This window comes from Micropterus salmoides, unplaced genomic scaffold (genome assembly GCF_014851395.1).
Source record: "Micropterus salmoides isolate LMB-PRFRI ecotype aquatic unplaced genomic scaffold, ASM1485139v1 Ms_hic_scaffold_8, whole genome shotgun sequence".
Taxonomy (NCBI): Eukaryota; Metazoa; Chordata; class Actinopteri; order Centrarchiformes; family Centrarchidae; genus Micropterus; species Micropterus salmoides.
Window position 1 is genome coordinate 13,697,025 of NW_024044570.1, and position 22,672 is coordinate 13,719,696.

At 41.6% G+C, this 22,672-nt stretch overlaps 2 protein-coding genes across 2 annotated transcripts; both read left to right on the top strand.

Annotated features, from left to right (window-relative positions):
- The first annotated feature begins 271 nt into the window (after positions 1 to 271).
- Positions 272 to 7,841, top strand: LOC119893396 (interferon-induced transmembrane protein 1-like). Its single transcript, XM_038705523.1, has 3 exons — positions 272 to 387; positions 6,624 to 6,850; positions 7,399 to 7,841. The coding sequence occupies exons 1-3, from the start codon at positions 321 to 323 to the stop codon at positions 7,555 to 7,557; spliced, it is 453 nt and encodes a 150-aa protein (XP_038561451.1). The 5' UTR covers positions 272 to 320; the 3' UTR covers positions 7,558 to 7,841.
- An 8,782-nt stretch (positions 7,842 to 16,623) lies between these two features.
- On the top strand, positions 16,624 to 22,063 carry LOC119893750 (mannose-binding protein C-like). Its single transcript, XM_038706084.1, has 6 exons — positions 16,624 to 16,823; positions 17,389 to 17,554; positions 18,117 to 18,158; positions 20,883 to 20,931; positions 21,185 to 21,194; positions 21,340 to 22,063. The coding sequence occupies exons 2-6, from the start codon at positions 17,395 to 17,397 to the stop codon at positions 21,745 to 21,747; spliced, it is 669 nt and encodes a 222-aa protein (XP_038562012.1). The 5' UTR covers positions 16,624 to 16,823; positions 17,389 to 17,394; the 3' UTR covers positions 21,748 to 22,063.
- The last annotated feature ends 609 nt before the right edge of the window (positions 22,064 to 22,672 follow it).

Here is a 22,672-nt window from a genome sequence, read left to right on the forward strand (position 1 = left end):
AAATGTATGCCATTTTTTTTGTTTGCCTCTCCACCCTACCTCCCCTGTTGCAATTAAAAAGACAGAAATGCAAATAAGATAATTATCACCATATCTGGGTTAAAGGGGGCAGTAAGTCATATTTCTACTGCTTTGTATTTACAGTACATTATATTAGTTTGTTAAAATAGCATTACCAATTACATAGTTACTTTTTTAACTGCAATTTCTGTTTGACCTTGCAATTGAAATAATCTCATTCTCATTTATGCACTTTGACCAGGTTCTCAACTTTTTTGTGTGTGTATTGCAGGTTCTTACCTTCTACACCCAGGTTCTGAATGAAGAGGAGCGCCACAGACTTTGCCAAAACTGAAGGGAGCCCAGCTCTTCATCCAGAAGTGCATGGTGAGTCCACATCACCATATCTGTCTTTCATGCTTCCGTGCTTATATAAAAAAGTGGTATTTTTGAGTGAATAACCATGTCAAAGAATTTCCTTAAAAGGGGAAATACACTACTACTCAATTGACATGTACTTTTACATACTAATTTTACAAAATAAATATATTTTTATATATGTTTTTCAAAGAATGATTATTTGGGTTGGTGCCAGTTCCATGTAGTTGCTTGAGTTGCTTCCTGAATAAACCACAGGATGTAGCTTTTTGACTGCACCAGCGTCTCAGAAAATGTTGTAATGTGGGTGTAAGTCCTGTTTGTGTATTGGGCAACTCATACACATGGCAGTTTCAAAGTGCTACATTAAAACTTTAAGGGACTTAAAAATAGATTTTCTTCAAATTTCTCATAGCTAGCAATATTCAGGAGGCTCTTGATGTCTGATAAAACTCAGCCGTTCTGGGAAAAATTCACCAGGATTTGTCCCCCCCCCCCCCCCCCCCATTTTAAACCACCATGGTGTACAGGTACTGGTCATATAATTAGAATATCATCAAAAATTCCATTCAAAAAGTGAAACTTGTATAATGTATACATTCATCCGACACAGACTGATTTATTTCAAGTGTTCATTCCTTTTAATTGTGATGATTATAACTAACAACTAATGAAAACCCCAAAATCAGTATCTCAGAAAATTAGAATATTGTGAAAAGGTTCAATATTGAAGACACCTGGTGCCACACTCTAATCAGCAAAACACCTGCAAAGGCCTTTAAATGGTCTCTCAGTCTAGTTCTGTAGGCTACACAATCATGGGGAAGACTGCTGACTTGACAGCTGTCCAAAGGACGACCATTGACACCTTGCACAAGGAGGGCAAGACACAAAAGGTCATGCTAAAGAGGCTGGCTGTTCACAGAGCTCTGTGTCCAAGCACATTAATAGAGAGGCGAAGCGAAGGAAAAGATGTGGTAGAAAAAAAAAGTGTACAAGCAATAGGAATAACCGCACCCTGGAGAAGATTGTGAAACAAATCCCATTCAAAAATGTGGGGGAGATTCACAAAGAGTGGACTGCAGCTGGAGTCAGTGCTTCAAGAACCACCACGCACAGACGTATGTAAGACATGGGTTTCAGCTGTCGCATTCCTTGTGTCAAGCCACTCTTGAACAAGACAGCGTCAGAAGCGTCTCGCCTGGGCTAAAGACAAAAAGGACTGGACTGCTGCTGAGTGGTCCAAAGTTATGTTCTCTGATGAAAATAAGTTTTGCATTTCCTTTGGAAATCAAGGTCCCAGAGTCTGGAGGAAGAGAGGAGAGGCACAGAATCCACGTTGCTTGAAGTCCAGTGTAAAGTTTCCACAGTCAGTGATGGTTTGGGGTGCCATGTCATCTGCTGGTGTTGGTCCACTGTGTTTTCTGAGGTCCAAGGTCAACGCAGCCGTCTACCAGGAAGTTTTAGAGCACTTCATGTTTCCTGCTGCTGACCAACTTTATGGAGATGCAGATTTCATTTTCCAACAGGACTTGGCACCTGCACACAGTGCCAAAGCTACCAGTACCTGGTTTAAGGACCGTAGTATCCCTGTTCTTAATTGGCCAGCAAACTCGCCTGACCTTAACCCTATAGAAAATCTATGGGGTATTGTGAAGAGGAAGATGCAATATGCCAGACCCAACACTGCAGAAGAGCTGAAGGCCACTATCAGAGCAACCTGGGCTCTCATAACACCTGAGCAGTGCCACAGACTGATCAACTCCATGCCACGCCGCATTGCTGCAGTAATTCAAGCAAAAGTAGCCCCAATTAAGTATTGAGTGCTGCTTATGCTCAAACATTTCATTTTCATATGTTTCAGTTGGCCAACATTTCTAAAAATCCTTTTTTTGTATTGGTCTTACAGTATTGCTGAATTTTTTTAAAGGTTTCTCTTGCTTTCTCAAAACCTTAAACACAAATCACCAAACTTAAGCTACACTGTCAAAACCTTTGACTTTTCTTGCTATATCAAACAATTGCTTCAGAACTATGTTATCTTTACACAAAACCAAACACTGTTTTCAGGTAACACACACACACACACACACACACACCAGAGATAAATGCAAAACACTGCACTCAGGGCAGAGCAGGGGGAAAAATATTTTATGAAGTACTTGTACAATCCTGCAAACATACAGTAAATGTAGTCAAACAAAATATGCAGCAGATCAATAGCAAATAGTCTTGGAATCATTCTGCCTCAGCATCATGCCTCTGGGCTTGGTCAGGCCACAGGACCTCATCAATGTCACAGGCAGTCCTGTCTCTTGCTAAGCAACGGGGAAAGAATCCTTTAGCATGCCGAATCCAACCTTGAATCGCTTCCACTCCAATGTTGTCACATGCTGCGTCCATTTACTGAATGAGATTTTCCTGAAGGATTTCTGTCATAGACCCTCCACCTCCATGCAGAAAAAAAAAAATTCTTCAATGGGATTAAGGAAGGGTGAGTATGGTGGGAGGCACACATTTATAAAACGTAGGTTATTTTCAAACCACTCACGAATTCTAGGACCACGGTGAAAATTCACATTGTCCCAGATTACCACATACATGGGATGCTCTGCCTGCTCATCACCTCTGTTCACGTCTCAGTAGTGCTTCCTGTAGAGCATGCAGAAACATTATAAGATGGGCAGTGTTGTAAGGCCCTAAAGTCACATGGCGGTGAATAACCCCACCCCAAAATCGTGACCATATGTGCTGCCATCAGCACATATGGCCACCACGCTGCCCTGGCAACTCTACAATGGCACGTTGACCAATAATGTTGCGGCCTCTCCTTCTCCTCTTGGAGAGATTGAAGCCAGCTTCATCCAAGAAGATGCACTCATGAGGCCTCTCCATGGAATCCAGTTGAAACATTCTCTATAGAAATGAACAAAAATTAATTTTTGAAGTAACGTAAATGACATAGCATTCCAGGCTTTATGGCTCTGTATACATGGGCTGCATTACATTCAACACAGTAAAGATGTACAGTAACTCAATAGTGCTGTATAATCTCTGGACATGATTACTTGTACATATTGATATCATAGCTCTTTTACCCTTTCAGAATTTCTCTCAAATGGTACTCTGTAGGCTTGTTTGAGACATGTCAGGTTGCGTTTCAGGACACAGTCAATTGTGGAGAGACTCACACTGTTGATTCCTTCAAAGTTCACGTTGTCTTCCTCAACTCGCTGTTGTATTTCACGCAGACGAATGAGATTATTTTGAAGGACCATATTGACAATAATGGTCTCCTGCTGTTGTGAAAACATACCTCTCCTTCCACCAGCATGTGGCAGTCTTTCAATTCTAGCAAAAAAAACCTCGTTAGAATTGTTCAGACAGGCCTAATGCATTGAAATGTCAACAAATATGTACAATACATAAAATACTGTTATACTGCTATTAGTTTTACTGTAATACTGCAAGAAGAGAGCCAATTTTTAGACATGTTACAGTAATTTACTGAGACATTCCACAACTGTACATACTCTACTGTAAGTTTGAGGGACCACAAATGATAGTACACTTACCTGTTCTCTTCTCTGAATGTCCTGACAATGGAGGCCACAGAGAACCATTTGGTTGAACACGTAGTCCTGCTTTCCTCATACTCATTCCACGAACCAGAACATGGTGTATGATTGTTGCTCTAATTTCATTGGAAATTATGGCTCTTGTTGTTGTTGTTGTTGTTGTTGTTGTTGTTGTTGTTCCTCCGTCTCCTCTTCCTCTTCCTCTTCCTCTTCCACCTTCTCTCTTGCCCTCCATTGTGAAAATCACACATGCCATCTGGATTTGACATGGCTTTATATCCTTCTTACTGATTAGGAGCAACACATTACTGATTTGAAACAGGTGTGTTAAATTTTGTGCGCTACCGATGACAACAGTGTGTTGCTTGTGTTTCACTTTTGGGGGCTGTGTTGTGACATTCTGAGTTGAAGGGCACCAAATGGTTTTGCAAATGGATTTTAGTGTTTTAGCAATTGAGAAATACTGTAAGTAATATTCTAATTTTTGAAAATACTGAATTTGAGATTTTCATTAGTTGTCAGTTTTAATCATCACAATTAAATGAAATAAACATTTGAAATATATCAGTCTGTGTGTAATGAATGAATATAATATCCAAGTTTCACTTTTTGAATGGAAATACTGAAATAAATTAACTTTTTGATGATATTCTAATTATATGACCAGAACCTGTATAATTTTGATTGAGAGTTTGGTTATACGAAAAACTTTTCAAATTTGATTGCTTGTACTTTTACCACAAAGCCTTTAAAATAAGTTAATTGTATTAGATTGCATTAAAAGCCAATCAGAAGCAGAGAAGGGCGGGTCGTAAGAAATAAGGTAGTGTATTCCAAATCAAAGCTGCTTCAGACTGTGACCGTAACCTAGCAGATATAGCAGGTATAAGTTACTCAACCAAAGTCCACAACCACACAACATCATTGTTCCACATCTTACCATTAGGACACAGCTCATATATATATATATATATATATATATATATATATATATATATAAAATCATAGAGACATAATAGATTTTTTTCTCATTTTGTCTCTCATAGTTGAAGTGTACCTATGATGAAAATTACAGACCTCTCTCATCTTTCTAAGTAGGAGAACTTGCACAATCAGTGGCTGACTAAATACTTACTGTATACCACCCCTGCTTTACTACTGTTATTAATGAGCTAATGCTAATTTGTCATACTTGTACCACCAGAAGAGCTACTGGAGGGACGTTACGTTCCTCACTTAAAAACGGAACAAAAGTAGGATTCTAGTGACTTATCCTGCTGTTGGACTCCCTTCCTCCTCATCCATGACTCCAACATGTTTACGTTTTAGGTGCTGAATCATCGCCGAGGTGCTCCCGTGCCCTGCCATGTCGATTTTGCAATCCTTGCAATTAACACACTTGTTCGGTTTATTTAGTGTGAAATGCTCCCACACCTTGGATGACTTAGGTCGTACTGCTTTCTCTGCCTCCGCCATGTTTCAAAACAACGTTACGGGTCTCTCCGATGGTCTTTCCTCTACCTCCACTCTTCTCCGCGCATTTTTATTTTTGCTCCGCTCTGTCTATGAGGCGCCATACTGGACAAATGCGAACTCCGCGATTGAGTGACAGTGCGTGAGAGAGACCAAGAGTACTCCGGCTCATTTTTTTTTATATACTCAAACATATCTGCGTCGCAACGAATAGATTATGAAATTCGTTGCCAACTCTTTCAGAAATCGATTTAATCGTTTCGTTGTTGCAGCCCTAATCACAAATGAATTAGACAGGCATCTACTTAGTGAACGCTGTATAGCCTAATTTTGTATTAGGAAGAATGGGACACAACAAACATTGATGCTCAGATGTTGCTTTGATTGCTATAATAACATGCCAAGAAAGGTTACAGCAAAGTAATTACTTCATTTTATTCATAAGGAAAAAGGCCTTCTGATATATCACTCGAAAGCACGATAGACCAGTTGTTTGCAAGCCTCACTCAAACTAAGCCAGATGGGACTGATGAGGTTAAAGCAGGTTTGCATCTTAATGGATATTTTAACACAGTTTGTGGAGTGGAACTGAAATGTAATTGAGGGAATTGACAAACATTTTATTGCAATGTGGGTTTGATCAAGCAGCAGCAAAACAATTAAATCTGACATTTCCTGTTTTATCTCTTTAAACCAAATGTATCCCAATCACCCTTTGAAAAACAAGACTGGCTTCATCCCAAGTCTATGCTAATGCTATACACTGTCTACACCCGATACCACAAAGTCAAAAAAAAACTATTATTTTACACTGCCTGCTCCAGCAGCTAGTGTCTAAAAACCTATCTTCTTAGCTTAGCTTTTAAACAGCCTTTATTTTTACTGTTTTATATTGATCTTAATTTAATTAAATAGTGCATGTAAATGTGGGTGTGTTTGCTGTGTTATTTTATCTTTTATTTGTACTTGATTTAAAAATGCACTATTTCACACTTTTAATCTTTTAAATTTTTTACCTTTGCTGTATTTTTGTACCATGAACAAGTGTGTTGTTTTTGCTTTTACCTCATTGGCTTTCAATGGAAAAACCATGTGTGGGCTAACCACAAAAAAAACAGAAAGGAAATCATCACTTAAAGTGACACTTGCACAACTTCCAAATTACACTTGAACTGACAGCGATGAATCCTGTAGATTACCCGCCTGAGATTGTTCCATTGAAGGGAAGGTGTGATGGGCAGTTTGAACAGCCTGGACAGCCTGGACAGCCTGGACAGCCTGGAGGACCTACAATGGTTCAGTACACCACTGTGAACATAAACACTGAGCCCCCCAAGGACCACATCATCTGGTCTCTCTGCTGCTTTGTCTACTTAAACCCCTTCTGCCTCGGACTGGCAGCTCTCATCTTCTCCATCAAGGTGAGTTCATGTGCAACAGTTCTCAATTGTCAATCTTCTGTTATTCCCTTTTAAATTCTATTGACAAAGAATTTTGGCAATATCAGTTCTTAGAAAACCAGAAAGGGTTAGTGGAAAAAGAGGAAAGGGTTTACTAACTTTTTTAGGAAGTAAGTGATAAGTAAGATACGGTCCACACTGAGACATTTTAATAAAACACTAAAATACAAATAATTTCAAGAATCAATTAGATTAAAGCACAAAGACAAAAAGCACTCTATATGTGTTATAAACTCTGCTGGACATTTTTCAAGATGAAGAATCAGAGGAAGAAGAATTATGCCAAAGAAACAACCCAACGATAAGTATATAAATGTAGCCTAATAAAATTTTTTTAATTATAAAAAAGAGAAATATATCACATTTTCAGCATAGAAATACAAGAATCTAAAGCTTTTGCGGGAGATTATTAAACCCATGCTGAACATTATCAGTTTAAGTTCCCTTGAGGTCGATCATGAATGAGCTGTGAATCTACTTTTAAAATCGATGTGCTTTGGTCCTTGCAGGCCAGGGACCGGAAGGTGGTTGGAGATCTGGATGGTGCCCGACATTACGGCTCAACTGCCCGCTGTCTCAACATCACGGCCACTGTCCTGGTTTCCATCATGATCTTGATTTCCATTATTATATTGACCGTCTTTATTATAGTGGCACATTACCACTAAATTTCAGTAGTGTTAAATGAGTGACCTGTTGGTGTTGCTTGGTGATCCTTGTGTTTGTCTGTTTTATGCTCATGGCACAATTTGTAACTTGTTATACCTGTTTAGTACAATCCCCAAGCAAAACAGATTCACATTTTATTGGTGTTCCAAAAGTCTTAAATGGAACTACTTCTCAACTGCAATCAAGTTTTAATATCAGACTTTTCCTGTATGTGAGACTTGTGTCTTAGCAATTGTTTCAGCCGCACAGTTTCATTTGTCAATAAATGAAAGTTTAAATTTTACGTTGCCTAACTTTTCTGAAATGTGCTTGTGAGTTTTTAGGGGTGAAAACAATTATAGTGCTACCATGTACTGTTTATATATTTTTATTGAGAACAGACTTTTTTATTTTAATGTAAAGTTTGATCAAATGGCAGCACAATAGATGTAACCTATGAGTGAGTTTGTGTGCTTGTCTGCAGGGCTTCATCTGTTAAGTGCTTGTATTAGCCGAGTAGGGGCATGGCAATGAGTTTATTAACTTGTGTTTTCTAAACCACTGGGCAACTTCTGGCTTGAAGGCTTTTGCATCTACCCTTCTATAATTTCCTAGTTTTCTAGGCGTAGTTTTCACACTGATTTCCACTCATCTGTGTTTTAGGATCTTTGATCCAGCCATAGGTCACCCCTAGGAGAACGAGAGACCTGATTTCTACATGTCCTTTTAATGGCGAAGTCACTGTGGCTTTATGTGATTACGTCACACTTAGTTCAACATTAATAATGTCTGAAAAGGATGGATACGTCTGATACGTTGTTTTATCAATTCACGCAATGAATAGTCATTAGTTGAGCATTACTTAAGTACCTCAATTGTACCCTTATTATAAAGTGTTACCAATGGCGTGTCTTAAATAACAATATCACATTACTATGTCTTTACCATTCTCATATCAAATGATTAATAATCAATAAAACTTCAGGTTACATAGCATTGTTAAAATAATTACAAGGGTATAATTGTAGCTAACCTTTAAACCGTAAGAAATGTGATCACGTTGCAGCTGTTACCTCGCCAGCATCCGTTCCAGATGCCGTTTTGGGAGTTTTCAGGTTCTGCAATGAATACACACAAATAATTTCTACATTTACAAGATTACATTTAATAGTTATGCATCTCCTTAGTCGTTTGCAAGTTTAGAATCTCAGGAATCCATCCATATAAACCAAGATAGAACCACACTGCTCTCTGCTTAGCTTTTATTTTTTCTTGAGATTTTCCAACTTCTTGGAGACCTCTTGGGAAGTGACTTGGCCCTAAGGCCAAATTATTTGATCAATGTCCTATATCATAATAAATTTAAATAGATTTATTGTCATTTACCAGATGTTCCACACTAGTACAATGAAATAGTATTTACCTGGGATTACTAGACACAACAGAAACACATGATTTTTTCCAAAACCAAAATCACACATGAAAAAAAGATTAAAAGAAACACATTACAACACATGCGCAACATCCCATACCGTCTGCTACATTATAGCAGATATTGTGAGACCTAGTGTGTGTGAGGTTTTAGCAGACTGTAATGTGAATATGAATAAATGTTATATCACAATGACCTTTTCTCAATTTCATTTCATCAAGACTATGGAAACCGGGTTCAGGCCCTTCTGGACAAAAACAATGGGAAGGCCCAGAAGTGAAACATTGAAAAGTCTCCTTCTAGTGTTAAGTTATTTTACTATTTCTCACAGAGGTACCATTGTGGTCAGTCCACCCATCCTACCACCTCTTTTGTCCAGAGTTGCCATAAAAAGTGTTGCAGATATTCATGGTCCACAGAGAATGAATCCTTGATCCTTGACATTTGACTTAGACATTTCTTGTCAATGTACACTGTGTACAATGATTCTGTCAATGTGACTATGTGGGCTTCTAAATTGCTAGCACCTTTATTTGACACTGTAACAGCGCATTCTGCTTCACACGGACCACGCCCTCAGGTTTTACTCAAATAAACCATGTCACACATTGTTCTGACTTCATCAGGTGTCAAGGCTCAACAACCAGAATAAAGCATCATCACCAATGAATAGCAGAGGTAGCTACTTAGTGAACTCTGTATAGCCTCATTTCCCATTAGGAACAATGGGAAACAACAAGAACTGATGCTCAGATGTAGTCTGGATTGCCATAACAACATTATTGGTATGTTAATTCACAGCAGAAATTGGACCAATTGTTTGCAAGTCTCACTTAAACTGAGCTGAACGCCCACTGTGACCGATGAGATTAAAGCAGGTTTGCATCTTCATGGATCTTTTAACATAGTATGTGGAGTGGAACTGAAATGTAATTGAACAGATTGACTATAACCATTTTATTGCAATGTGAAGTTTGTTCAAATGTCAGAAAAACAGATTTAATGTGACATTAGTGGGTTTCCTGTTTCTCACGATGTATCCCACTACATAATCACCCTTAGAAAAACAAGACTAAGACTTTGTCTGAAGTCCATGCTAATTCAATACACAATCTAAACTTGACAGTAAACTGCTTTGGCAGTAAGAACACAAAAATATCAACACAGGAAATAACACTAAATCACACTACACAATTGGAAAGCTACTGCTACTACAATTTCACATAGAAAACTAAAAATAAGTATTAAATCTGAGAAAAAAATGTTTTGGTGTCAGTATTATTTTTTTGAGCTATGTTGAGCTTGTTGTGTACATAGAGGAACTGCTAGCAAGACTTTATTTTCTAAAGTTACCACAACAGATAATCAAAAAATACCTTTTTTTCACAACTAAAGTACATTTGACATTGACTGAGTACAACAAAAATATGTAGAAAGGCATGTTTCGCATCGAAACACATTATGTTCACACAAAGTACATGCAGAATTTGTAAGATTTTTCTCTCTATTTTTAAAACTATCTTTTACTATCACTATGCTCATTGTTCATAATTGATTATCGCTGAAACATTTCCGGTAACATTATAGCTATGACCTTCATAGAAAGTGTTACCCCATTTCCTTACCATAATATACATGAATGTATTGTTGTTTTATTTGCCTTTCATGTTAAGATTCAAAACTTTAGTATCACCACCCTAAGACGTGAGATTTTTACTATATGTGATCTTAGTGGGATTCAAACCCCCAACCTTAGTCCTAGTAGCTTAGTGCTCTAACAAACAGAGTCACAAAGGACCACTGTAAAGATTACATTTTATACAATACAATACTGTAAAATACACTACATGATTACCATCCATAACTATTGTTATAGTATTTGTTGCATTTGATTAGACAAAACCTGTATGTTGCAATACTGTAAAATACAGTATACACTTCATTACATATAGGATAGATATTATGGAAATCATAGATGATGGATGTAAATATCTTTTACAGTACTGAAGCACACTATGTTCTGCACTTGTGATTTGAAACATGTATCTTGCATGGTTTGTTATTGGATTCACTGGACTTTAAAAGGACTAAACTGAAAAGATATCATTATGTTGTGTTTTGGTGATTAAACCATATTTTCTCATGACATTTAACGAGAAACTTAAATTTTTAATCAATGGTTGTGTGGTGAACGATGTTAACAATCCAAATAATTGCACAGTAGCAAGTTTTGTCTGTGTTACAAGTGTGATGAGTTTGGAGTTTTGTATGAAGAGCTGTGAAATTTTACCACACAGTTGCGATAATAGTACCACAACGATCAACAAAAACTGTATTCCAACACAACAAACTCCTGTCTGCAACTCTGAGTCACGTTTCCATCGTCATCCTTCTGCAACAACTTGCCTCTCACAATATTTCAGAGCAAGAATTGTCCTTGAGTGAGACTTCTGTATCTGTCTCCCGCGACATCCCCTCCCTCAACCTGTACGCTTCAGCACCCTGTTCCCCTTCGAGGGAACTGCGAAACTACTCCAATCCTATTGGCATTGCTCGAACGATAGCGTGGGATGGCGTAACTGGAGGCATATAAAGCAAGCCAGCACACAGGACAAACCAGCATTTTTCTATTCAGCAGGTGCTCTGATATGTTTGATGGTCGAAAGCTCCACGAACAACCACAAAGTTTGTCCTACCTGGAAGTTTTGCAGAGGAGATCATGGCTGGTGAGCAGTTCCAGAAGTGTGTCTTTCCATGCCCGCGCTACATCACGGCTGGGGACACTCATGAACTGTGTGTGTCTTGTCTGGGGATGCCGCATGCCGCAGGCCCTGCCCCTGAGGGTGCTGAGGTTTCGTGCGGCCCTTTTTTCTGAAGACGGCCGGATGCGCTCTCCCCGTGGCTCGGGTCCTGCGGTCACTGAGGTGGCGCGGCGGCTTCAGTCATGGGGCTCGCAGCGCGATATCTCCGTGGACATCGGGACTGCCAAGGCTTTTTCCTCCCCTCTTCCCTGCAGCTGTCCGATTTTGAGGAATTGGATGTGCTCAGCATTGTGGAGGTGGAGGACTTCCGGGAGCCGGGCCGACGTCATCAGTTGGCGCCCAGCTACGATGAACTCTTGGAGGTGGTGACGTGGGCGGTTGCCAAACACAATATCAATTGGCCGCAGGCTGTGCAGGAAACGCTCATCAAGTTTACTCCCAGCACCGCGTCCGTGCTGGTGCCGAGCGGGCCCTTTTCAGCACGCCTGGCTACTCCCCCGCTCTTGGATTAAAGAAACGTTGCGGGGGTTAAGGGATTCGGCTATGGGACGATGCCCCGGGTTGAGGATGCTTTGGCCAGCTGTCTCTCACCCAGTGTCGTCCCTTAAGGAGCCGACGCTGCCCACCCAGGCATGTCGGATTACGTCTGCTCTGGTGGGCAAGGCTTACATGGTGGCGGGCCGGGCTGGCGCAAGCCTGCACACAATGGCTGTTCTGCAGGCGTACCAGGCCGACCTGTTGAAGGACATGGACCAAGGGGGAGGACCCTCTGATGAGGATGTTGCCGAGCTCCGCAGAGCTACGGATCTGAGCTACGGGCCCGCGCCATTGGCTTCTCCATGTCAGCGCTGGTGGCCACGGAGCGGCACCTGTGGCTCAACTTTTCAGGCATCCAGGAGAAGGAGAAGTCCGTCCTACTTGATGCACCTGTCTCGACCTCTGGCCTGTTCGGCGAGGCGGTGAACACTGTCGTCAACAGGTTCCAGCGTGTCAGAATGCAAGGAGAGGCGTTCCAGCAATATCTCCCTCGCCGGTCTGGGTCCAGGACGGCGACGGCTGCAGAGAGGCGGTCTCAGCCTTCGACCAGCTCCTACCACCAGATGCAGAGGCGGAGTGTCGCTTCTCGGGGTCCCCCTCAGCAAACCTGGGACTCGAGGCGGCACTCGAAACGGATCTGAGGACCGTTATTCAGTCTCGCTGGGGTCGGGGGAAGAGGTCCTGAGGCTCCCGCCCTTCCCCCTTTCCTATCCCACTGTTTCTCACAGGAAGTTCCTGAGGTTCGCCTTTGGGGGCGCGGCATACCATACCACTCTCCCCTCGCACATTCACCAAGTGTATGGATGCAGCTCTGGCCCCGCTGCGGCTCCAGGGCATCCGCATGCTGAAATACATCGACGACTGGCTCGTTCTGGCCAGGTCTCGGGAGTTGGCTGTTCGGCATCAAGATGTCGTCCTTGGCCACCTTCAGCATTTGGGGCTGCGGCTCAACGCGAAGAAGAGCGTGCTGACACTCACCCAACGGACTACGTTCCTAGGGGTGGTACGTCGATGTGAGCCCAACTATCTCCTGCATGCGTCGAGTCCATTTTGTCCACGGTAACCGGGGTGAAGCTAGGCCGCACCATCACAGCGAAACACTTTCAGAGGGTGTTGGGTCTCATGGCAGCTGCATCCAGCATAGTACCTTCTGGCCTGCTACATATGAGAGCCCTGCAGTGGTGGTTGAAGACCAAAGGGTCTCCCCGAGGGGGAACCCGTTCCTTCTGATAAGGGTTACGAGCGGGTGCCTTTGTTCCCTGTCTGTATGAAAGAAACCTTGGTTCTTGTCCCAGGGTCCCAAGTTGGGGGCACCATGTCGCCGGACAATTATTTCGACAGACGCCTCCCTCACGGGGTGTCAGGAGCGTCATTTCTCGTGGCACATAAATTGCCTGGAAATGTTGGCGGTGTTCCGCGCTCTGCGGAGCTTTCTGCCCGACCTCCGATGTTGCCACGTCCTCGTCAGGACCGACAATACGGCAGTGGTGGCCTATTTGAATCACCAGGGGGGCCAGAGGCTGCATCTGTATGTGTTTCTGTATATGGCTGCATCTGAATGTGTTTCCCCCAGTCGCTCTGCTCCCGGGGTTCTGGAGCGAGTCCGTCAGGACGGTGTCAGCCTACTGTTATTAGCCCCGTTTTGGCCGGCCCGAGTGTGGTTCTCGGACTGAGGAGGGACCTGCTGTCTCAGGCGGAGGGCCGGGTCTTTCACCCTTGCTCCGCCCTGTGGAGGCTGTGGGTCTGGCCCCTGAGAGGGCACAGTTCCTTGAGGCGGGCCTGACGGCAGGAGCGGTCGAGACTCTGCTCAGCTCCAGAGCTCCATCCACGAGGAGGACGTACGGCCTGAAGTGGAACGTGTTTTACACCTGGTGTAGAGAACGGGTGGTGAACCCAGTTACCTGCCCAGTAATTGCGGTACTGGAGTTCCTCCAGCACCGTTTCTTTGCTGGCCTTTCCCCATCCACGCTCAAGCTGTACGTGGCTGCTATTACGGCTCTCTGAGGGAGGGGTCCTTGGGGAGGCTCCCGCTGGTCGTGAGCTTCCTCTGTGGAGCCCGGAGGATGAGACCCGTGACTCGCTCCAGGATTCCCACCTGGTGGTTCTCAAAGTAATGGCGGAGGCCCCCTTCGAACCCCTGGAGTCGGCTGAGGCCAAGCACCTGACCCTTAAGATGGCCTTTCACCTAGCTATCACCTCTCTGAGGAGGGTGGGGGACCTCCATTTCTCCCGTGGAAGGTCAAGGCTGTCTTGCACCCCTGTCCGGACTACGTCCCCAAGGTACTGTCCAGTATGGCGGGGTCTACGGTGTTGCAGGCGTTTCATCCCCCACCTCATGTGACAGCAGAGGACGGGAGACTTCATCTGCTCTGCCCTGCCAGGGCACTGAGTATTTACACTCTGAGGTCCTCCTGGTGGAGGAAAGCAGACCAGTTGCTAGTGTGTTTTGGGTCCCCCAAGGCTGGGCTCCCCGCTTCTAAACACACTATCAGCAACTGGATAGTTCAGGCTATTTCCCTGGCCTATCAGGTGCGCGGTTTGCCTTCACCTATGGCCGTGAGGGCCCACTCTACTAGAGGCATGGCGGCCTCTAGGGCCCTCCTCTCAGGGGCTTCTCTTCGGAATGTGTGTGAGACAGCTGGCTGGGCCACTCCGCACACGTTCATCAGATTTTACATTCTGGACCTTCCTTCTTCCGCACCTTAGCGCTCTCCTCTTAGACGTGCCTACAGGTCACTGCACGCTGGGGGAGGCGGAGGCTTTTTGACGTGGAATAGTGGGTATCTCGTTCACATAGTGTCGTCACTGACGCAGTTCGAGTTCCCTCGAAGGGGAACGAGACACTGCGTTGGTCCGCCACGCCTTGCCCCGCCTGGAGCGCCTTGCTTCATAGCAAAGAGCTGGTTTGTCCTGTGTGCCGGCGTGCTTTATATGCCTCCAGTTACGCCGTCCCACGCTATCGTTCGAGCAATGCCAATAGGATTGGAGTAGTTTTATTCATAATTCAGCCCTGCCACGCCTAGAGGCGTTCCCATAGTGTCGTCACCGACGCAGTGTCTTGTTTTTCAAACTTCAAACCCATTTATGTTGATGATCTAGCTCATCTTAATTACATTTAATCAGGCACCGCCATCTACTGCAGTTTTATCAAGTGTAACACACAAAGCAACACAAATCGGACACATTAAATATCAAAATCAATATTTTTCCCATATTATTCTGTTTTTAAACGGATTTTTATGTTTTATTTTAAAACGGAACATCCCCCCCCCCCAAAGAAATGACTGTTTTTTTTTGTTTTTTTTTTGAAACGAGTCAGCACCAAAGCTTTGCTGGTTCCCTCTTTCCAAATGAATACACACATTTAAAAAAGGTACCCTGTGGAGATTTTGACTGCTAGTAGCACTATATGAAGCAATGTGTTTACAAATGGGTCCCAGTTATGAGGATACACATGTGGGAGAGCATGCTGAAATGCATTCAACACAACTCACAAAACGCTATAGTTTATGTTTCCTTACACAAAGAGAGGAGAATTCTTGTTTCAGTGTTAGTTTGAAGTGGTCAAGAAAGTGGTTTGTATGATAACATATTTATCATTTACAGTTTTTCACAATTGCTTAAACACTATTAGCAGGCTATTGAACTAAAATTTCAAAACCATAACTCCTTTTATCAAAAAGCACACAAAGACAATAGGCTTCACGAATGGACCAATGAGCAAACTCTATGTGCAGGTTGTACTCATGGGAGTTGTAGTGTCGTAGTGTCAAATTGCAATTTGCTTATTTCAGATGCATTTTGAAGAGACTACAATCTTTTAACATGTCAAAGTTGCTAGTGGGAGTGACTGTGTTACCCGCCATGGCTGAAATCCACTTGAATTTGGTGGGTCTGTTATGAGCTTATTTTTGGGTTATGTTTGTGTTGTATTTTTCCCTGTGTGTTTCTGGTTTTACCATTGTTTCATTTGTCTATCTATTTGCCTTAGTTCCATGTTTAAGTGTTTTCCTGATCTGTATACTTCTGTGTTTTATCATTATGGTCTGTGTCCTAGTCCTTAGTCTTATATTTCTATGTTTTAGTGTAGTCTTGTCTCCTGTTTGGTCCTGTCTCTGTCCGTGCCCTGATTTTCCATGTCTTTCCATGTTTTGGTGTTTTACTTTGGTAGATCTGTCCTTGTGTGTTCCTGTGAACTTTACTTCCTGTTTTATTTTGGTAACCCTCTGTACCTGGTGTCCTTGTCTAGCTTTGTTTGATTACCTGATGTATCTCAGCTGTGCAGCCCTCCCTGCTCGTTTACCAGTGTGTATATATTGTCCTCAGTTGTCTTCAGTCTTTGTCACGTCCTTGCATCTAGTGTTCCTGCCTGTTCCTTTGTTTTCCCTGTTCTGGCTTATTCGCTGTGTTTTTGGAACCCCTTTGTGTTTTCTGGATTACCTTTGTTTGGACTTTGCCTTGAGCTCTATGGAAGTTTTGCTGAATAAATCTTTTGTTTGAACTGCATCCTCCTCTTGCCTTGCCATTGTCTGCACTCAGCGCTCCCCGTGACCAGGTCGGTTGGTGTTAATGTCAAGCCTTACATGCATGCACTTCAACTATGTTCTCAGTCACTCCAGCAGTAGCACAACCTGCAGATCACTCCTTGTTTATCCAGTACGTTCTTCTGTTTATTTTTATTTGGTACTAGATTTAGTGTTATTAAAACATTTTGGATAACAGCTTGGTACATTTACATGCAGCACATTGCAATACAAATCCAGTCAATTTATCTGAAGCGTTACAAGGAGCAGGGAACTACAGGAGATGCGTCATTTAAAATAAAGAGGTCATTCTTTGCTACAGACTCAATTCTGACATGACCACCTTTGATTTTATTTGTCAGCTTCTACATTTATGTTGACTGTATGTTTATCTACGTGTAGCACCTGTGTAAAACACTACTTGGCAATAAAGCTCCTTCTGATTAACAATTGTCCTGATGCTGTCTGAAAATGGGCACATTCTTAATTTATTTCTTACTTAATTTTAATTTATTTTGAACATTGTAGAGTTCAAATGGAATGTGACTTTTTTTTTTTTTTGTTGTTGAAGATTTCACCTACACTGATGTTTTGCAGATTAGGATGTTTCTCCTGTTTTGCATCCTTTGCCTGATGCCTCCAAGTGGCTACAGTCAGCTCAGTGGTCCACCTGGTCCACCTGGTATACTTGGTCCACCTGGTCCACCTGGTCGACATGGTCCATCTGGTCCCAAAGGTGAACGTGGATTTACTGGGCCAGCGGGTATGTAATACTCACTATCCAAAGTCCTAGGATCATTCTTTCTGGACAGATTCCTGTCATCTTTTTGTCTGAATTCTTGCACCCCCTATGTCCAAGGCAGTTTCGAGAGAGATTGCAGGATTGTCATTAAAAACAATCTGCAATGATCCTCTGAGGTCAGCTTCCTTGTTCAGTTTCTTTATTTGGCTCACTGTGTCAGCTGTGATGGTCAGACTGTCAACTTCATAAACATTTCAAAATGTACAGGAAGGATTGACATCCCATGCTGGGAAAAATATTCAAAAATGAGGATGATTGGCCAAACTACATTGGGCCAGTCTGTCATCTGCAGTCTCACTCAGGCAACACATATAGGGAAGACTGACATTCAATGGATCCTTTCAGGCTCCCCAGAGGATAAACCTTTTTTGACTTAGGTAACCTTCAGCCCTCTGAGAATAGCAAAAGATGTCTCAATTTTTGGGTTTTCAAGTAGAAAACAAACATTATAGCCTGATGGGGCTACTAGTGAGACGATGGATTTTTAATATTTTTGTCTTTCTCTGCTCTTCTGGGATCATAGGACCTCCTGGATTTCCTGGACCTGCTGTAATCTGTGGACGAGGTTATATATATTCTGGATTTTAAAAAATTACTTTCACCAGCTGGGTAACAACTATTATTTAATAAATTGCAGGATGCAGCAGTAGTACAACTTGCGGGCAAACTTCAGTATCGTCATTGTGGTTAAGTATAGATGGATACACAAAGGGTGGACATCCAAAGAAACACTTGTACAGTGTATCCTAGTTTAGTTACAATAACAATTCTACTTGGTTTTTAAAGCTAGTGTTTTTCCTTGAGGCAGAGTCCAAGAGATTATTTCAACTCTTTGATCCCATAGTTTGTAAATGTAAAGGTAAATGTCACAAATTTCCCTCATAAAGATCAGCCATACGTTTGGGAGGGGATTTCAATGGTAGAAAGAGAAGATGACTAGAAATGTAATCAGGCACATAGGGTCTGATTAAATATGCTATTGAGCTGCATTAAGGGAAATTAATTCAGTATTTCTGACCTATGGAATCAAATCCACCTCTGCTTCTTTTGACCCATTTTCTGTTACAGTTCAATTGTTTAAACACTAACCAGTCTATTGAACTAAAATTTCAAAACCATAACTCTACACACAAATCCCGTCAACACAAACAGTCAAAATTGATAATACATCAATCAGAACCTTCAAAGATGGATAAAAGGGCCAGAGTGGGTTTGTTCAGTTTTGGAACAATGGATCCAGGCATAATTTCAAGTAATGTGTTTAAGCAATCGAGAAACTGTAAATTGGTGCCCTGGGCTACTACAGTTTATCTCAAACACACAATACTATAGTGTCTCTCACACTGGTGAGAAATAACCAGTTTTTTAGTTGTATTGTTAATAAGCAATGTTGCTTGTCTTTCTCCCCCTTTATAAACCTTTTCACATGAACATAACAGACACAACAAATGTAAGCACTTGCACTTTTTTAAAATTCCATAATGTACAGTATAATTCACCATTAAACGCATAAAAAAAATTTAAAAAACATTCTGCCCCAGCATCATATCTTTGGTCTGAGAAAGGCCAGAGAATCTCATCCACCTCTTTTTTTCCTCACCCAACTTCTCCTCCTCCTCTCAGGTGTCCTCTACCTCTTCCTTCACTTCTTTCTGGATCCATTGTTCCAAAGTGGCTGAACTGATTCTGGTCCTTTTATCTATCTAGTGAAGGTTCTGATTGGTGTGTTATCAATTTTGACTGTTTGTGTTTCCACCTGGGTAGTTTGTTGCTACTTGAGCTCTTTTTGATAAATGGAGTTGTCGTTGTGTGTGTGGTGTGTGTGTTTTTTTTTTTTTTTTTTTCAAATTTCACTTCAAAAGCCTGGTTATAGCATTTAAGCAATTGAAAACCTGTAAAAGTAGCCCTTCAAAACAACACTAACAGTTACTTTTTATTGTTGAATAATCTGTCTATATTTTTATATTGTTTGAGCCAATTAATCATTCAATCTGCATTCAGTTTGAGTCACTTAATTCACGGCACATACGCCTACGTGTCTAAAGTGTGCAAAACTATCATTGAGTGTGTTCAGAGAAGGAAAAAAAATAGAGATAACTTTGTGTGTAAGCAGTTGTAAAAAAAAAAAAACTATCTTGACATGTCACGCATTTTTTTTTTTTTTTTTTTTTTTTTTTTGAAACCTCTCACTCAAATAGCAAAACCTCAACTTCAACCTCCAAAATGTCATAAGCTATTTCTCAGCCTTTCACTCAGTTTTCAATTGTATAAAATACTCTTTTCAAAAAACTACACACAATTCTCTAAGACACAAACAGGAAGTGACTTGCTTTCTTTTTCCAAACACAACCAATGAAAATGCTACACTTCTTCACCAGGTCACATACCCACTCCTCACATGCGCAAACACTAACTGCTTAACTGATCACTAACCATGACTGCTTTAGTGTACAGTAGATCTATACATAGGTCAAAGGTCAGATTAAACAATGGATGATGGAACAGTGGATGCCAACAATGGATAGAGAGCAGGGGGAGTAGGAGGGAGAGGCGGAAGACGACGAGGACAAGTTCAAGGAGGAAGAGTTGGAGGAAGAGGAGGGCAAAGAAGAGAAGGAGAGCCATTACTGATGAGATCAGCGTCACACTTACTGATCATGTGATCAACCACAGGTTGACAATGAGAACAGCTGGACTGGAAAGCCCAACTTCCTGCCTGTACATTAGCATCCAACAGGTTTCAGCAATCTAATGGTTATTTCAGCAGTACAGTATTTTTGGCATAAAAGTAAAAATTATACTTTGGTTTACATATGTTTATGGTTTAATTTTCTTGTATGCTACTGTATACAACACTGCTACTGTTACAGCTGTAATTTCTTGCCAAATATCTTCTGTATCACACTGTACTGGTGTTTATAGTGTACATTTCAGCCCATCTAAGATTACTTTCACTCTATAACATTGTATAGAAATGTACACATAAGCCTATTAAAGACAAGAGCTTTAGATTTAAAACAATGTGTAAATGGTATCCAAGGTGTTTGCCATCTGATGCCAATGCTTATTTTGGGATAGGTTTATGGCATTTTGAATGTTTAATTTTAAAGGACATGAGACATTTTGCATTTTGTGTGTGCAGTTTTGGGAATTGTGTGTAGAGTTTTGAAAAAAGGAGAGAGTTTTGAAAATGTATGTAAGCAGTTGTAAAAAAAAAAAAAGAAAATGTCACAATGTGGACTCCAACTTACTGTCAGTTTGGTAACTAAACTTAATCTGTTTGATCCAGATGTGTTTGGCTCCATTAACCAGGACCTTGAAGCCTTAAAGAACACCCAGCTCTAAGTTAGCAGGCTAAGTATTGTATTCAAGCATTACAAGGGATTGTTAGAGGAAATGAGTGCATATGGATGGAGACTGTATGTATTATAGCTATTTAAGGGACAGTTCTTAGTTAGATTTCTTGTAGGGTAAGCGGAGTGATTCTTGGCATCGTTAATCTTAATGTCTTTACTCCATCCTGAAATGTTTTTCCAAAATGTTTATCTTGAAAAGCAGAGTCAAATGAACATATTTCACTTGTGTATGAAGCAAAAAGAAAGTCTGATATTTTAGTGTCAGAGGAAAAACAAACATGTAAAACAAAGTGTGTTTTGTCAAAGACTTCTCAACAGAGTTTGAGCCAGATGGCCAAGACGACAACACAAATTAGTTGGATGTAGAATTAATTCATTTATTCCTTGTTTGTTGTTTTTTTTTTTTTTTCTTCAGCTACAAACTATGTTTTTTTCCGGAGGGTTGGTCAGAAATACTTTGTGTCTAATAAGGAGAGAGGCTCTTTCTCTGGGGCCACAGAGTTCTGCTCCCAACGAGGCTTGGAGCTGGCTTTGCCCCAGAACGAGGAGGAGAACAGAGTACTGACTCAAGTGTTTGGGGATGTTGACAAAATGGCCTGGATCAACGTCAACAATAAAAAAGCAGAGGGGAATTTTGCAACAGATCTGAAAAATCGACCTCTGACCTTTACCAAATGGGGAGAAGGGCAGCCAGACAAATCCATCCAGGACACAGGCTGCACCATGCTGTCAGAAAATGGTGTTTGGCGAGTGACACACGAATGCTCCTTAAATGCTTACATCATTTGTCAGATATAGAAGGTTCTTATATCATTGCTCTTACTTCCACATGTAACACTCCCTAAATCATCATCATCAGCATGACATTATTACTGATGCAAAGACCTCTTCCTTTATGAAAAAGTATCAAAGTACATAATTAAAGGATATTATAAGAACAAGACAGGGTTCGAGACTATTTTCACTGGGAGCACTGTAGCCCCTAACTGAAAAGTTTAGGGAAACAGGCAGAAATTTTAGGGGCGCGAAACTTAAATTGACCTGTAACGCAATATTTCACATTTTCCCCATTTTAACTGTATTATTAATAAATGCTTTGGCAATAAATACAGAATACTGTTTTATTTTAGTTCAGTCCCATTTTAATTGAATGTTGCTTAACAAATGCACATACTGGAAGTGGCATTTGTGCATCTGTATCAGCATATTTTATGTGCTGTGCTGTCCCAGTTGCCTCAGCAAACTTGGTTGTCCCCCGCACATCTAATGAAGTAGATATGGTGTTGGTCTTGGTTATGTATACTCCCTCAATCAGGGCTGGACTGACACAATAATTCAGGCTGGGAATTTGATTCCATCCAAGGCCACCCTGTTCACGCAAACCACCATACCACTAATTTGGTTGACTAACCTATTTATTGATGTAACGGGTACCAAACTAGGCACAGAAATTTATCCAAGCTGTGCTGACCTGTTAAACCCCGGTTGCCCCGGCCTTTCTGTGTGGAGTTTACATGTTCTCCTTGCGTGGGTTTCCTCCAGGTGCTCCTCTTTCCCCCAACACCAAAAAAAACATGTTTGGTTCTCCTATCAGTGGGTATCTCGTTCCCATAGTGTCGTCACTGACGCAGTTCGAGTTCCCTCGAAGGGGAACGAGACACTGCGTTGGTCCGCCACGCCTTGCCCCGCCTGGAGCGCCTTGCTTCATAGCAAAGAGCTGGTT